Here is an 18,014-nt window from a genome sequence, read left to right on the forward strand (position 1 = left end):
TTGACTTACTATGCTCCAACTAGCGTACGATTGCTGCTGTTCATTTAGCATATATACGGTAAAGTGTGTGCAGGATTTAAAAAAAAACCTATTGTGCGGTGACATGTAGGTACAACAGTTTGATAGGCACTGGATTTTCGAAGCATAATATGAAGCAGCCCTTATGCGGCGGTGCTTTTAAATAAAGCTTAACAAAATTTGCCTCTTTTAGTTCTTAAACTTGGATGAACACATGCAGCGATAATTTGTTTATGTGGCTGGTGCACCACGCAGGCGACAATACAGTCTAATTGGCGAGGTTCGCTACGGCTGGTATGGAGGATGAAGGGCACATTGGAATAGGAATTATATCTAAGTCGCACGCATAAAATTAATGCTTATAATTATTCGAACACGTTTTTCGGCTGTGGGGTACCAAAATGGCGGTAATTAGCACGGCTACTTGCTGTATGCCAACACAATTAACGTGAATGTCGAATTAAACCTATAACTATAATGCGTTAATTTTACCTCTGTGAAAACGCAAACTTGGACACAACCGTACAGTGAAAGTATCTTCCACAATATTTTGCAGAGCCTAAATGCTAACAAATCGCGGTTACCGTTAGTCGTTAGCCGTGGACATACTGCAGTCCCGCAGTCTCCGAGAAAACGACCGCACGGCGGCGCGACAATCGGTCGAAAATGGCTGTGCCCGAGGACGGCTCAAAAATCTTCCTTATTGTGATTAGGTTCGTTGGTAATTAAGAATAGCATGGCGCTGATATCAAGCTAAGCTGATGCGCGAGACATGTGAGGATGCTTTCACGTAGCCTGGCCCATTTTACAGAAGGGAAAGTTAGTGGCTTGTAAAAGTCACCTGTCGGTCCCAGTGTCCAAGTATTCAGCATAAAGGAAGGGTCAGAAATAGAGAGCCTAAACCTTTGGGCGTTAAGTGTTAGCAAATGCCCGGCTTAATGCCGAATCCCTTCGAAAGTGCCTACTGCGGTGGCTTATCGGCGACGCCGTTCGGCCGCTCAGCCAAATGGAGCGGGATCTAATCCCGACCGTTGCGCCCGCAGTTTCGAAGAAATAGAAATATGGAAATTGCAAAAAAAAAAAAAAAAAAAGAGAAAAAGGCGCCCATGCATTGTGGGCTCTGATGTCTACATTAGGACACCAAGGTGGACTAAATTAATGCGGATTCCTACGCTACATACGGTGCCTCACAGCCCATGCATGAGCAGATTTGGAACGTTAAATCCGTGACACGCCACACCTTTCCCAAGCAAAACTTCCATATTGTCATAACTTGCACCTGGTCTACACTTAAAGAGAAAAGCAATAATCACCAGCCAGCAGATCATTACAACTAGATGAATTCTACCAGATTTCGTCTATACCAACTCGCTCGCCCCACTGTTGTATTTTCAGGCAACCAAAGTATATGCAGGTTCGTTACTAAGCTTGAGAGCTCTGAGAATCGAGATCAGGTATTGGGAATAGCCGCAAATAAGCGTTTAAAACTTGCAGTACCTGCCAGTTACTTTGCGTCTTTTCATGATATTTTTTTTGTATTTCTGTTTTTACACTAACGTTGTGATCGACTGCTTCCATGGCACTTCAGTGGAGCAGGAGAGGCCCTTCGTATTGCCTCACTCTATACTCTGCTTCCAATTGCATGCACCTCTTGTGTCCCAGAAAGCCCTCCCGACAATTCTTTCTTTGTGGCTTCTTCCTGCAGTTTTGCATAATGGGTGCCTCTACGTAATGACAAATGTGGCTTAATTAGCTGCAAGTTTATGCACGTATACCCTCATGTGGAAGGCGAGCGAGAACGTGCGGGCTGAAAGCATACGAAAGCCAGCAGCAATATGAATGGAATATGCGTTTTGCCGCTTACCGGTACTTGGTATGTAGCCATGGTTTTTCAGGCTCCGGAGGCTAGTCTCAATCGGCGCCAGTATTTCTTCGCATGGCACCAAGTTGCCGAACACGGTGGGGTCGCCTATGGAGAGCGAAATGAGTGTCTTCTCGGCGTTGGGAACGAGGCCCGCGTCCTCCACGAAGCCACGGATCGGGTTGTTGGTGCTTGTGGCGAACCGGGAAGGTGGGGCATTCCACGAATTTCTTACTCTCATCCCTACCTTCTTGTTGCAGTTCTGCGAGAGAGAAGAGGACGTTCACGTGAGTGTACGCAGAGCCTACGCTGATAGAATGCGCGCAATGTATGCTCTTTATGATGCGTCGCGTCACTCGCCAACACTCCGCGCAAGGCTCACATTCGTTGTCTCAGGCATTAGAGTTTAACCTAAAAACTAAAAGAATCTTCAGGACACTGTACGCGCAGTGTTACAAAAGCGTTGGCTCAGTGCTAGTATTTTCAGTGAGATGCGAATGGTTGTGCAAAGAGCCGCTCATTTTAGAACCGTTATTTACTGGACTGTTAGCGCCTGCCTCTACAGTTATTTAAAAAAGGTAAGCAGTTTGCAGCTGCCAAAAACATAGGGATCAGCTCGCCTTTCATCAATATATAGCTTCTGTGCCTCAGACTCATAATTAGAAATGGTATCATTGAAAAACTGCCCAAAATATCCGCTGCAGTGCGGAACACATAAGTGATTATGCACTGCAAAAGACCGCTAAACGCCAAAAATTTAATAATATAATGAACGTAACGGAAAAAAGCCAAGAGGGACGCTCGGAAATCACGCAGGCGCCTTTTGCTCTTCGCCTCCATCGAATCTCTTCTCGACCTTTTGGTTTAGATTAACGAAGAAAACTATCGCTAGGTGATCGACTCACAAGCGCTTATTGAAGACGGATGCGGATCCCGAATAAATATCGCATACTATTCAATTGTGCAACAAACCAATCTGTCCATGCGCTGCATTCACTGGGTCATGCAAAGCGTGCGAGCAAAAAAAAAATAATAAAAAACTTCCTCCTTGCTACAGAAAATTCGATGGAGACGAAATGCAAGGCGTCCGTGTACTGCCCGACTCAGTGCACATTTAAGAAACTCAGGTGGTCTAAAATAATCGGAGCCCTCGACCACAGCGTCCCTCATAGCCTGAGTCACTTTGGGATGTTAAACCCTACACACCAAAACAAACTACTCTATTTTTCGCTCTATAGTACATCATTGAGCAAGTCGCACCCGCCTGGATGTAGAGCACGTCAGCGCGATCAAACAGCATTGATATATCCACGCATGTGTATATCATGACATGCCTGAAAGAAGTTTGTTTTCCTTTGCCAGCAAACCACCTCGGCAATAATGCCTCGAATTCGAGTCATTTATTAACCCGACCAGATTTGACCAAAAGCTGAGCCAGCCGATCATGTACCTGTAGAAAGTATGCCATTACATACTACACAGTGTGCGCCAGATGTTGCGTTTCCACTGCACACTTACCAAAAGCGTGCAGTGCCTACCTGCACTCCACACTTGCAATAGAACCTCGGGATGATCAGTTAGAAACGTTGCGAGGGTTTTCAGAATTCAAGCCATAGCATATGTTGTCCGCCATCGGATTAAATACTGTCGATCGTTTTCTGCTGTTGCCTGCGCACAGCATAAGGCTCAGTTACAGTGAAGTTTGCTCGCGAGTTTTGCACCACCTGTCGCCCCTTTGAACAAACTGTGGGGCGGTGGGAGCTGAAGCGCAGCGTGCACGCTTGGAGACTCGGTGACACGTTTTCACAGCGTCGTAACGATAGAAGGTCTTAGTGGCAGTTGTTTGGGCTCCTGGAATCAATAGAAGCTTCTAACGTAGCATAGTTATACACGTTCACCGGACGCCGACAACCCACGAACAGTGCTTGGGGAGAGGCCAGACGGAGCCACTGTGCGTGTGCAGTTGGCAGCCGTTAAAGCGGTACACGTCCGCCCTATTATGTCACTGTTATGCCTTTTGTGGACTGGGTCGGCTAAATGAGCAGGTTGGAGCAGTACGGGTAATGCAATAGACATACTTTGTCATTTTCCGAACGCCAGTTGTAGTGGTGGCCGTATAAAGTTACATCTTCGAAGCACACGCTGTATCTTGGTGCGCGCATAATCAGCAGTTGATTATTGTAAGCGCTGCTTGCGAATGGTTGGCGCCAATCTTTTACATTCGTGTGCATTACGTTTTGAAGCTTTGTAGTATAGAATGGAGCAGTCGGCCCACGCACACTACCAAATTCTGTTTTCACCTCTATCTCTGAAGGGCGAAAAAATTTCAGTGTTATCCATCAAGGGGAACGCTATTTGCAAACGAAAAAAAAAAGTTTCTTCGCTCATGTTTATGAAGTAATCATCGGCCGAATAGGAATAATGTATCAGCTTTTCATACTGAAGCAGCACAGACGGGGTGGCGTGTGGGCCAGTCTATAGTTGACATCGGCTCGCCGCGTTTTGCTTCTTTGACGCTTGTGATCATAGCGTGTCTGTGTTGAATGTACTGGTAAGTAACATATGTTTACGGGATGCTAGTTCACAAGAAGCAATAATTCGGCCCAGTCTATAGCCAGCCACCTGAAATGTAATAATGTAAGGGAACATGCATGCTTCTTCCCCTGCCAGCTTAGCCTGGTGACTACGTTAATTGCGAGGCAGCATGCAATTATTCTTTTTCCTAGAACGCGCATTCCAAAATGTTTTGTTTCTGAAGGAGTCTACAAAGGTTTTCATAACTCCGAAATCATTCTTAAAGAGTCAAGATCATTTTTTTTTTTTTTGTAATGTGCGTGCTTTGAAAACGAGCGCAAGATAGCGTGCGCACCTCCTCACCGTTATATGAATTAACAGTGTTCGTGTTTACTTTTTTTTATTGAAGCGGCGGCTCAGGAAGCTGTCAAATAAGCCAAAAAGTGCCTCCACTAAACACTTCTCAAGCGTAGAGACGCATGTAGGAAATTATAATTAACTGCATGCTTTTCTACTGCTCTTCCTCCTACGCTTGAGAAGTACTGCGGGTAATTATAATTAACCGCTTGGTTGCACTGAAGTGACCTTCAAGAGGTGATAGCTACCCGACTCATTTTTGCACCACTTGTCGGCCAATAAAAAGTCTGGGGTTTTTATGAAACATGGGTTCTAAAGCGGAAATTATGTCGTTGTATCCTCTCTTTTCAGAGCGCGGGGTCGAACACATTCCTCGGTGCTATTAAAAGGTTTAACGCCCTAAAAGAACGCTTGCGACATCACGAAGCACAGCGCACGAAGCAGCGTAGGAATTCTACCGCAGAAGCCTGCCCGAAAATGCAAGGCAAATCACAAGCAAAATGCAAGCAAAGAAGAAAGGGAACCCATCGTCTTAAGCAAAACCAACAGCCGCGGTAGGATAGTTTATGCGCTTTTCTTTCTTTTGGGGGAAAGCAATTCTCGCAAACTTTTCACGGGAATAAGAAGTCAAGCATTCAGTTAATTTTCTTGCTTACATCTGCATCTGCAGTCTGATAATGCGATACTCTCTCTCTCTGCCTCGCAACAACCTTGTTCTTCGACCTCAAATATTGCGTGGAAAGAAATCTGCCTGTAGCAGCGTAACGGTGGTCTGCACGTCACGGTGAACACAAAGTCATTATTTCTATCTCAAGCGCCATATTTGTTTTGAAACCAAAAGAATGGGAGCGAAAAGAAGAATATCTGGCACTAGAGTACAAGTCAGATAAGCGTCTCTTACAAACAATAGCTTCAATCAGCATTCGTAAAGGAACAGTTCGAAATTTTGAAAAAGGCCCCTGTTCATACGCGAGAAAAACATATGTCGATTTCGCGGTAAAATATAATGTCATATTTAGCGGCATCCGTTGAACAATTTACGGCTCCGCCTTACGCGAAGAGTGTATAACAGGGAAAAGGTTGCAAGGCTGAGGAGTGGTGAAACAGAGCGATATGTAAATTTTTCACGTGTGCGTCAGGAGGACATATATTATGTGCCAGCGTGCGAGCTTTTGTAGCGCAGGCAGCGCGCTCTTAGAATGCGAAAGCATTTCTTGGCTCATGAGTGCGGAGAAAAAATTTGTGAATAGGATCTGTGGACAGGTCTGTGTACAGAACGTGTTCTCACGAACCCGCAAAAAAAAAAAAAAAAAAAAAAAAAAGGATTTTAGTCACTTGGTTTTGAACCCCGCCACAAGGAACAGATCAACTTTACTGGACCAGGCGACCACTATACTATAGATGCCGCTTCTTTCTCTTTATTACATGCCTAGACAACTCCACACCAATACAGCTCGCTATGTACAATTCAACATCACTACACAAGCGTACCTAGTTGTATTAAAATTTCCCCAGACATGCTAAGTCATCACGAATGTTCACCTCCTCGGGGGGCTCACTCTAGGCTCGACACACTTCTCTAATAAACAAAACACTTTCAATGAAGTTATCACGTGCCGAGTGCATATTGACACCTGCATCACGAACAACCATTCTCGTCTTCCAGAAACTGTAAATGCCCATGACCGTAAACATATAAAACGGTATACTTTCATCTCTTTCCACCGAAAGGTATCGAATTCCATACGGGGTTACGAGAAACTATATTTTTAGAGTACGCTGTAGAATATCCAAATGAAAGATATCCTCCCAACAATCAATGAAGGCATGTTCAACTGTTTCAGGTTTTTTACATAACGAGCAGTCGTCCACACTACAAAGATTGCTTTCTGCTCAAGCCATGTCTTGTCAGGAAGGCTGTTAGAATGCAGCTGAAAGAAAAATATTTTGACAGCACATTTGACACTATACTATCGCCGCAGCCAATCACGCCTCGTGTAAAACTGCAACACACTCTCGCGCTGTGCTGCAAACATCGCCTTCTTCAAATTCCACTTTAACACTTCCTCGCTGCGCAGTAAACATCGTCGTCTTATGCAGTTCCATCCGCGCCGCTCCTTATTTAACCTAGGTGAATATGCCTATATATACGTCATCTGGCTAAGTGTGACTGAGGTTTGTTGGCGTAATTTCAGGCGAATCGACCAGGTGGCATGACAGAATTCGCCACGCTTTCGCATTACTGCACCTAAGCAGACTTAAGTGCTCCACTGGAATTTTTTTCTACCCTGCGGACTCACTAACGCTGAAACACCACAGAAAGAATAGCTGATATAATACTACACGACCTTTCTCTGTCTCTCATTCTGTGCACATGCGAAAGATAGCATCCATGCAACCCATCCTGGAACAAGCGATGCGCTATACACGCACATTAACCACCTTTACAAGTATACGCAGACGCTAGGGAAATCTCAAAAGCCTCAGGAGTTGACAACTTACCCAATATATGCACGAAATCGCCGACAGCTTGAGCCAGAAGCGTCACACCAAACTAATTCACCTCATCTGGGCCCAAAGTTATGTAGGAATCAGTGGAAATGTGCTAGCTCACCAGCTTGTCCGCGGTGAGCTAGGTTTGAGCTAGAGCCAAATCCACGGGGGATTTCAAATAAGGTACGCAAGACCCGCAGCAACTGCTGTACCGCACCTCATCGCGCACTATACTTACACTGCACGCAACGATCTTCAAACATTTTCAGCCCAAGAATGCCCTTCATCAGAGGTATATCATAAAAAATATTTATTCATACTTGTCTAACACTCCCGAAATACTTGCCAACGCAAAAGACACATATACGCACTACCGAGATGCTTGCACTTTTCTTTGCTATTCTTTTCCTAGCTGGGCCACCTGCCGCAGTCAGCATTTCGTAAACTGCATGGTGAATCAAGCCCTGGTGTAAAATTAAGGCGACCCTTAGTAGGTCCTCGTGCAAGCATACATGAGTTTTTCTCTTTACTTGGACTAGTACATCGTAAACACATCACGATCCTCTTCCTTCTCTTCTCCTTCGCCAGTGCAGAGCATCAGGCCAGATATTCACCTTTCCGACCGACTTCACTCTTTTCAATCAATAAACACATCTATCTATCTAGTGGTTGGCGTGCATGTGTGTTTTCTAAAGTTTGGCGCCATGTGTTAAGGGGAGAAATATGGGAGAGGCCTTCGCCCTGCAGTGGGTATAGTCAGGCTGATGATGATGATGATGATGATGATGTACAGATAGCCTTACTCTGCTATCGTCCTTCTCCATCCTCTGTCTTTTTCCCATCCTTTACAGCCCTGTGGAGTAGCAGACCATGGTCATTTTCCTCCTGCAATCTTCCAAAGCTCCTTAAACCGTGCCAGATGTGCTGACACTTTTTTCAAGCTCCTATGTTCTCATACCCTGGTAGAAGAAATCAGAATGAATTCCGCTATTCGAAATTACTTTCACGGGCTATAGGCGGCGCCACTGGAAATCCAATATGGCTGCCCTTTAGGTGATTCGGCTGTCACGCTTCAGGTGCGTTGTGTTGGGCTACGTTTCCTTAAGCTGCATTAAAATACTCGCGCGAGTGTTCTGTGGTGCACGGTATTGTCAGTCAGCGTACAAGCCTTTGTGAGCATGCGTTACAGGGGTGCGATACAAGGGACCCGTCGAGTATGGCTGGTCAGGTATGTGAAACATCCTGCTGCTGAATGTGCTGTGCGGCAAGTACGACAGGTTACCGGGCGACTCTAATCGCCCCACTAAAGGCTACGGAGAAACGGTTTGGTTTGTGGGGTTTAACATCCTAAGTCAACTCAGGCTATGAGAGACACCGTAGTGGAGGACTCCGGAAATTTAGACCACCTGGGGTTCTTTAACGTGCACTGTCATCGCACAGCACACGGGCGCCTTGTTTTCGCCTCCAGCGAAAAGCGGCCGCCGAGGCCCGGATTCGATCCCGCATCCTTCAGAACAGTAGTCGTAACCACTGTGCCATCCCGGCGGGGTTCTACGGAGAAATGTTCGGCGCAGACAGAATAAACATGAATATAGATAAAAGTTTCAACTTTTATCGAGGGATCACGGGCACTCGCGAACTGCATCATTACAAGATGTCGCGTAGTGCATTCAAGCGCATAGCACAGGCATTCCGAGCGGCCGACCCCGCATTCTACGTGGCCTAATTTTTTCCTTCACTTCAAGATATACGCCATGGCATCGAAGTACCTACTATACCTAGTTTTGGCACAAGAGAACATCACTACAAGGCAATAATGATGGTCTAGTGGGATCACTTTAACCAACCTGTTTTTTATTTGTATTTTTTTTTTGCAGCACCTCTGATAGTGATTAACATTCGCAAGTGATGACCCAGGGCTGACACAAACATTTTTTCGGGAACAACTGTTCCAAGCAAAACAGCTAGAGCTCTGGCTTCGAGAACAAGCCGCATATGGACTGCGAGTGTATGCTCCGTAACGTTAAATACAAGCGCCTAATACACGTTCATCTGGCAGCTGCTGATTGCAAACACTGCATTCACTCAATCGGGTAGGAAACAAATGTTCTTAATTTCTCAAAACATGTGCGGGCCATGAATTGGTCGGCCATCAAAAATGTTACCAACACGTATGGCTGGCAACTTACGTCTGTCTTCTCCCATCAGAAATGCGTACTGAAAACCGTCATAGCTTTAGTCTCAGTCTTTCTTTTTTTTTTTTTTGCGAAACTTGATTCTGCTCAAAGTTTAGAGCGGCAAGGAAAAGCGACACCCATGCATAACCTCAGAAATAAGACAGCTACGCCGCTCGTGCTAAGGGGGTGTTTCTTCATCGAGCAGAATTTATCACGATGCTTTTTATGGTAAGGTAACCGTCTTGATCTAATCAATATATTAATTAACTTCATTATCCTCTCCTTTCTGGGAATATAATCTGGAGGTAACATGTGCAAGTTTATCCCGCCTTTGACCGCACAGTCAGAACACATCGGAGAGCGCGCTTCCTGGAGACCGGCCGTGTCCCCCCAAGAGCGGTACCGGAAGCTACGTGAAAGTTGCGAATAAAGAAATTAATCGTTCAGCCTTCTCTTATGCGGCATTCGTGCAGGACGTATTTTGCTCACAACGCACAAGTTGATAAGTATGCGATAGGGGATAATATATACGTATTAGAGTTTGGACGTTGTGCGCACGTACTAGCAAACTATGATTGTTCCTGTGGGTTGTTTGTGACTTCTAGCGCAGCTGTCGTGCATTCGCCTAATTGCTGCACAGTGGAGGCATCGTGCCGGATGTTCAAGTGTAGGCGTACTCGAGCTTAGAGATAGACACAGTGTGTGTGTGTGTGTGTGTGTGTGTGTGTGTGTGTGTGTGTGTGTGTGTGTGTGTGTGTGTGTGTGTGTGTGTGTGTGTGTGTGTGTGTGTGTGTGTGTGTGTGTGTGTGTGTGTGTGTGTGTGTGTGTGTGTGTGTGTGTGTGTGTGTGTGTGTGTGTGTGTGTGTGTGTGTGTGTGTGTGTGTGTGTGTGTGTGTGTGTGTGTGTGTGTGTGTGTGTGTGTGTGTGTGTGTGTGTGTGTGTGTGTGTGTGTGTGTGTGTGTGTGTGTGTGTGTGTGTGTGTGTGTGTGTGTGTGTGTGTGTGTGTGTGTGTGTGTGTGTGTGTGTGTGTGTGTGTGTGTGTGTGTGTGTGTGTGTGTGTGTGTGTGTGTGTGTGTGTGTGTGTGTGTGTGTGTGTGTGTGTGTGTGTGTGTGTGTGTGTGTGTGTGTGTGTGTGTGTGTGTGTGTGTGTGTGTGTGTGTGTGTGTGTGTGTGTGTGTGTGTGTGTGTGTGTGTGTGTGTGTGTGTGTGTGTGTGTGTGTGTGTGTGTGTGTGTGTGTGTGTGTGTGTGTGTGTGTGTGTGTGTGTGTGTGTGTGTGTGTGTGTGTGTGTGTGTGTGTGTGTGTGTGTGTGTGTGTGTGTGTGTGTGTGTGTGTGTGTGTGTGTGTGTGTGTGTGTGTGTGTGTGTGTGTGTGTGTGTGTGTGTGTGTGTGTGTGTGTGTGTGTGTGTGTGTGTGTGTGTGTGTGTGTGTGTGTGTGTGTGTGTGTGTGTGTGTGTGTGTGTGTTCACACAAGATTTTCGTCATCGCAAGTGCAACATATTTCCCTTACCACTAATTGATGGCTCTCGGAAAATTCCCCACGGGAGAGAAAACAGAGCTAACCTGGCACACAAGACAAAATGCAGCCCCTTTGGTTAGGCCGTTGAGAAACTTCACTCCCTAAAGTTGCCGCATGCCTTCTTACTCATCCAGTAATTACAAGCAAGTCCGGACGCAATGCCAGCGTCTGCAGTCAAAATAAAAATACAACCTGGAGACGACGTGTTGGGTGCGGAACAAACGCCTTTTGCGCGGACACCGTTGCGTCTTCAGACGGTGCCACCGTAGGATTGCTGTTTGCGCATGCCGCGCCACGAGCTGTACGACGGACGCGCCGGCTGCGGTCGGGTCAGGAGGAGGTGTACGGTTGCGTCTTTCTAATCGGCCAGCTAAAGGCGTTGGAGCTTCTCCAGGAGCTCGTGCAGATTGCCGTCTCGGTTGTGGCGCAAGGCAGCGCCTCGGGTGGCGTCCACGTACGCATTCACGTGTATCTCGACTGCCGCCTAACTCGGCCATTGGAGGTTGGCCGTGAATTGCCAGATGGCATGGGCAGGCGACCGTCGTGTGACAGCATTCGCGAAATTTTTCTCGAAATTTTTCGCTTCCCTGTCATGAGCGGCTGTAGCATGCTCTTTTCGTCCGAAAAACTTCATAGACGCGTATCGCATCCGGTGCGCAGTTTGTGCGTGTGTGCGACTGCTTGGGGGAGAGGGGAGTTCAGCTGCGTGGCACGCGGTGACAACATATGGTTTAATCATCCTCAACAGAAAAATAACCAAAAAGAATGAATAAGCATTGCAGGCTACTGTCAGACGAGCACTTCCCGTGGACGCGGAAAACCTCAGTGACTGCTTGCTCTATTAGGAGCAAGACTAATACGAAGGACGATTAATGTGACGAGTCTCATTTTTTATACGTGATGCAGTTGAAGCGACACGTTTGTAGAGCTTTCGTCAAAAACACACAGGCCGGCTGGTTTTCTTTGGGCCATGTAGCCTGGCTGCACTCTGAAAATTCTCAATAGTGGTGCTCTCTTGCCAAAGTCAATTTTTATCCCTGGCATGCAGCCTCCGGCGACACGCAGCGCTGAAGAGCCATTCTGCGGCACGTGCGGGCGCATGCAGACCGCGCGTTGTTATCGCTTCAAGGACAGATCGCAGCACCATGACAAATGGATGTCTGTTATGCAGTAAAAGGCACTTTGAATGTTCAGACGAATCAGCTAGGACGCACGCAACTGAAGTCATTTCAACATTTATTTAAGGCATTTGCATCAGCACCAATGCGTAGGTGAGTGGTTCTCAGTCATGAATATGTCGGGGGCCCTTTGTGAACCTGTGGAAGAGGTGGGGGCTCCTTGAGGGGGGCCCCTGGCGCCAGGGGGGAGGGGAGACGGGATTCTGGCATTATGCGAGGAAACGCCTAGGTTCGACTCATCTTTTTGTTTATTACTATTTTCTTCAAAACAGAAGCACAATTTTTCTTATTTGTTCCATTTCTGCATATCTTCTGTGATTCTATACGAGCACTACAGCCAATAACGTTGAATATTAAGCTCCTAGTGAAAACTAGTCGGTCCTTTTGACTACAGATTCTTCTATCATTCGACTCACCGTAAAACGTCTTTGGGTACACTGAAGATTTATATCCATTTCTCTGTGCAAGCCAGAGAAGAATTAAGCTAAGCTGCTCTATATTAGCGATTGGTTCGTACCATAGTAGAGAGCTGCAGAACTGATGTTGTAAAAATGTCGCAATCTTTAAATGCGAAATCATTGCATTGGAATAATGCCAGCCATCACCAAGATTGTCCTTTCGCGCCTGCCGTGGTTGCGTTATCGGCGATCACATTGCGTCCGGCGAAACCAGAAAAATCCTTTTCAGCCAATTAAGTATTTTCGTTGTGCACACACTGTGTAGACCTCGCTTCCAAAAAACCGCATGCGAAGGAAGTCCTGATTGCCATGTCTGCTTTATCCCGGTGTCACCTCCCTCCATCTGCCTGTTCCTCGTTTATGCTCGATAGAGGGGACAGGACAAGCAAACTGCGTTCGACAGTAGGACGTTGAAACTGTTCTCACGGTAAAAGCCAGGGGCGGCCCAGCTCTTTACTCCGTAACAACATGAGGATGCAGCCGGGAGAATAGCTCGATGTTCAATGGCGTCTAAAACCTTTCACAGAATCCCGTTGCAAATGACTCGGGATTCTCGGCTTATACAAGCGCTTGTAGCGGAAGGGTATCTTGCACAGAAAACGCTCTTTTTCCCGTTTTTCTGTAGTTTAGAAGCAGCTCTAGCGTTTTCATTAACCGAACCGGAACTGCTCGGCAAGGGGGTCTGGTGTGTACAGACAGTAACGCAGCTGTTTGTGAAAAGGAAAGAGGAACGCCAATAATTACGGGACTACAAAATTCGGCCGTTCCCCACGGTGTCGGATTTGTACAATATGCGACAATTTCCAGGCGGCGATCGACAGATCTCAATACTTCGACTTCGGCCGGACTATTTGTAACTTTCTTTATCGACTGGCTTTTTCTTCGCAGCTGGCGCAGGACAGGGCTAATTGGCAAGGGTGAATGGGAAATGCATTTTTCTCGCAGTGGACGTACATAGGATGCCGATAGGTGGCGGTGATGATGATGATGATTATGATGGCGATAGCTCCTATTAAGATGCTTGCTTAATTGCCTTCCATGTACTCTAGGCAAAAGTTATCACACTGCAATGCTTCCCTTTATTTATTTTTTTCTCGGAAAGGAGTATTTGGCGAATCATCAATGTGATCGAATGTGTAGTCTTGTACTGTTCCTTCTTTCCTTTAATTTGCTCAGTCCTGTGTGAAGTAACTAACCTTGTTCTATATTTTGAAAAGCAACGCTAGTTATACAACAGCCGGCTTAACGCACAAATTAAAGGAAGAAGAAACAGTACATTAAACAACTAGAAGATGTCTTAAATAGGAGCTTCTATCCTTAAAGGGATCCATCGCATGCACTGGCACAAGATGTCATGAGTAGCCACTGCGGAATAAAAGGTCGCACATCGTTATGAAAACTGGGCAAGACAGTTTTGTTGCCGATATTTGTCCTCAACGTTAACGGTCATGTGGGGAGAGCTGCCTCGGGCAACAACTCTGTACCTACTTCCTATTTTTCTGTAGACTTTATACACCATACTGCGAATATGGGAGATTCTTCACCACCTTATGCAAATAACAGCACCATCACACTAACGAAGACGTCGACTGTATTGCGTAACCCAAAGTGTGTCTCGAACCTGACTTTTTTTCGTTACAACGTGAAAAATACTTCTCACAACAGGCAGTGTGGGTGCTCCAAGAAGTAGTGGTGATAGGGCTCCTTAATTAATTACAGTGTGCTGAATGCATGCAGGGTGAAGTGGCACCTACGCGACGGAAAGGGTACCCGGTAAATAGACTTCTCCCGGCATATACGTCATCAGCGTACGTGCTTCGGTCCGGTCCGGTGGGAAAAAACAAAAAACAGAAAAAAACATGCCATTTCCGGCATCGTGGTGCAGCATGGTGCGACGCGTATACCCAGACATCTGTAATCGGAGAGATTAAGGCAGTAGAGGAACGCTCAACACATGCAAAACCGGTTCAAAAGAGAAAGTGGGTTATTTTGCCCAACCCCTCTGACGTCAATGTTGTTTACAAAAGGGACAAGATCGCGCGCGCGCTATCCAATGTTGCAAGAGCTTCCGAAGCGAGCTATACGGTAAGCAAGAGGACGACAGCCGACCGAATATAAGACGGACAAAGAGGGTCCTCGGGTGACCACCGCTGGATCAAAATCACAAGCATATACGACGGTTGCTGGAAAACATCAGAATAAAACCCTATCCTTGTGCTCGCCAGTTGACGCAAATATGTTATCGCTCTGGCTCTCCCCTGTAAATAATGCAGATGTTTCCTTTGGCAAATGCTGCAAGGCTGTATAAGATTTATTGCATTTAAAAAGAAGAGTGAAAATACGCGAATATAAAAATGTTCCGGATCAGAAACTGCAATAATAAAACAGATTTTTTTTTTTTTTTTTTCATTTTGCGCGCATTCGGGCCTGGATGCCTTTTGGTGATTGCTGGTAGGGTTACGACGACAGTTCGACGTGTGGCAACTACTACAGGGCAGACACGGATGTCTTTTTATGCCTTATTAAAGACTTGTTGCTTTCTTAACCTAAAAATCTTGAACTATTCTTTTTACATGTTATAACAAGGACCAAGAAAATCATTTTTTTTTTTTACTTTTATTGATTTAATCGGCGCACCGCCCTTTATAACGCAGCTAGACAGCCTTGAGTGAAAACTCTGGACCTGCTATTAATTTTGTTATGGGAGTCCGAATACAGTCGCTGACTCTGAGTCTTTTTGCATGTAATCCGCAAAATGTTTTTCAATGTGTAAAATAAACTCAGGCTATGAGGAGTGCCGTAGTGCAGGACTCTGGAAATTTCGACTGCCTGGGGTTCTTTAACGTGCAAGTGCCATTCACAGTACACGGATGTCTCGCGTTTCGCCTCCGTCTAAGCGCGGCCGCCGCGGCCGGGGTCGAACCCGCCTTCTCGGGATCAGCTAGCTGTCGAGTGTCCTAACTATACTGAGCCACAGCGGCGGGGCAAAGCAGTGGAGCTGCTGGGCATGTGATGAAATTAATCTTTCTTGCAGTCTGCTAACCATCGACAAAGCGATAAAGTGGAAACTATGGAGCTGGTGCGAGTGCTCTGGGCACGAACTAGACCGTCTCTGATGTCAGACCAGTTCCTTTTCGCAGCTGCCACTTCAGTGCAAACAAATTTTGTGGCAGACATGGTGTGAACAACGGTATGAGTTCGCGCTAGTACATACAGCTATACATCACTTTTTTTTTTTTTTTGGTTGAAGCTTACGAAGAGAGTGTAATTCTTTGGCAGCTGTTTCTTCTAATCTTTCTAGAGCTCTTTAATAACTGAGGCAGCAGTACACACGTACTTCTTGATTAACTTGAAATCCCGGCTGTGCTGGCAGACCAGCTTTTTTGAAGGTGCCAGTCTCACGCTTTCTCTTTGTGATCCTTTTTGACTCGATGAAGAACACTTTCCATTTCCGAGCAGTTCCGATGAACACCTTTATGCACCAGCTGTTACACGTGGCAACCGAGCAGTCCCTACCCAGTTTTAGCATTGCCATTGCTAGCTTTGCCAGACTCGCCTATATTTACCGTAAGGGAGCAGTTTCCGTAGTTGCCGCGTTTACCTTACGGCGGTGCTAAACCTCCTATTGCCACCGAACACGGCAACACGCCCGGTTTCTCTTCAGTGCGCTTTTAGCTTGACTGCGGAGTAGCATTATGGAGTGTTTTTACGTCCATGTGATGCTTTGCTCTGCTCTAGACAGTTTCACTCATTTCCTTGTTCAGCGGAAGAAGCTAAGGAGGAACAAAGAAGTACACCGCGACATCAAACTCCCATTTCCCTAAGCAACAATGCCGTACGTCATGTTTCCTGTACAGCTTCGCCCTGCAGCGGATATGCTCAAGCTATGCATATTAAACGTGCGGGTGTTCTACAATACGCAAATAAATACCCTCTCTCTTTTTTTATTTCTTCACCTGGCTGTGCCACGCGGCCAAATTATTATTGTGTGTGTGTGTGTGTGTGTGTGTGTGGAGGGGGGGGGGGGGGGTGCGCGCGCTCTGCGACATCCTCACCAAGATCTTTGTAACCATGTTTCACCAAGCGGGCATGCGATTGGGGACAGTTGTCAACAGCTATGATTATCTCGCAACAAGCTCTATAGTACTGATAATCCACTTGGAGCGTGCATTTATTTCGAGCTCCTTTGGTTTACTATACGATCGTTGATGTTGTGCCTGCGGTGAGGCTGCGCTGAAACGCCACTGTCTTCAAATCAAATCAAATCAAATTAAATGTTTATTTTCCACGGCTTCCACCTTTTATTAAATAAATTTCACGAAAGGTATTTAGAGGATGTCTGATGCCTTCCTACAGGATACATATGAGATATCAGAAAATATATCAGAAAGACTGGAATCGTGGTTGAATTTAGCGATCAGTTACCAAAAGAGAAGGGTGTTGCCCGGAGTTGAGGTCGATCACTGTCAGATTATTCTTCTGTCTCAAACATCCCATCTTGATTTCTGCCCATGGATGCCAAATTCACGGTAGCGGTTGCGCGGAGAGGAGACGCGGGCTTTCCACGACACAACGTACTCCCAGCCTGCAACGCCGTTTATTATTTTTCTCTTTTTCTTTCTAGACGGACTGTTGATAAGTCTCTATCAGCGTCGCGGTGTCGGGGTGTTGGTGTCAGGTGCCGTCAGCAGAATGTCTCGCCTTCATATATGCCACAGCGGCTTTATAGCGACTCTTCTCGCGTAATGAGGCCACGGACTTGTACATTTTAGCAATCACAGTCCCGAGGCACAAAAACGCTACGCGAATGCCACGAAAATGAACAGCCAGTTGAAAAATGCCACCCTAAACGTTGCAGTCCGTCTGATTCCTCGAATAAAGCTCGTGTACGTGGTGTGCAAAGCGGCGACCGCTGTCGACCTGGTGGCGGGTTTGTCAAGTAGTCCTGCGAGCAAGGCTGCCGCGTATCGGTTGTGATGGCAGTGTATATTCCTTCCTTTTTTACTCCCCACGTTTCCCCATTCTTTTCGCCCTGTTAGTTTTTTTTTAAATTTATTTCTCACTTACATCATTTTTCTTTTGTCATACAATCGACTACTTCACCCGGCGTATATCAGAGATGCGGGAGAGGTCTTCTCCGTGGACCTTACTCTATGTGCTATTCTTTGCCACACAGCAGGCGCGTTGTGAATTCTATTTTACTTTTTTCCGCGGCGTCACTGCACATGCACTGCGGCACAAACTTCGGAATATCTCCGGCAATAATTATTTTCTAAGTTTAATTAACGTTCAAGTTGCCCAAAAGCGCGCCGAAGGCGAGATTTTGTTCCCAGCTCAGCAGGCAACACTGTTTGGAGAAAACAGTTTGATCACATTTTGTATTAAGATATCACTTGTTCATCTCATGTTATATCTTTTTTATGAAAAAATTCGAGCAGTG

The 18,014-nt window shown here is 46.1% G+C and overlaps 1 protein-coding gene across 2 annotated transcripts in view; it reads right to left on the bottom strand.

The window, feature by feature from the left end:
• Tat (Tyrosine aminotransferase) overlaps positions 1 to 18,014 on the bottom strand; it is a 65,903-nt gene that overhangs the window by 19,087 nt on the left and 28,802 nt on the right. The window contains exons 1-2 of one of the 2 annotated variants that reach the window (XM_084590026.1): positions 11,131 to 11,287; positions 1,883 to 2,141 (exon numbers count right to left, since the gene is read on the bottom strand). In XM_084590026.1, the coding sequence (XP_084446152.1) occupies positions 1,883 to 2,120 (238 nt within the window). In that variant the 5' untranslated portion in view covers positions 2,121 to 2,141; positions 11,131 to 11,287. Of the gene's footprint in view, positions 1 to 1,882; positions 2,142 to 11,130; positions 11,288 to 18,014 lie in introns of those variants that run through there. The other variant, XM_084590025.1, reaches the window with a different exon arrangement.

Source organism: Amblyomma maculatum, chromosome 1, assembly GCF_055883805.1.
Source record: "Amblyomma maculatum isolate TAMU_Amacu chromosome 1, ASM5588380v1, whole genome shotgun sequence".
Lineage (NCBI taxonomy): Eukaryota > Metazoa > Arthropoda > Arachnida > Ixodida > Ixodidae > Amblyomma > Amblyomma maculatum.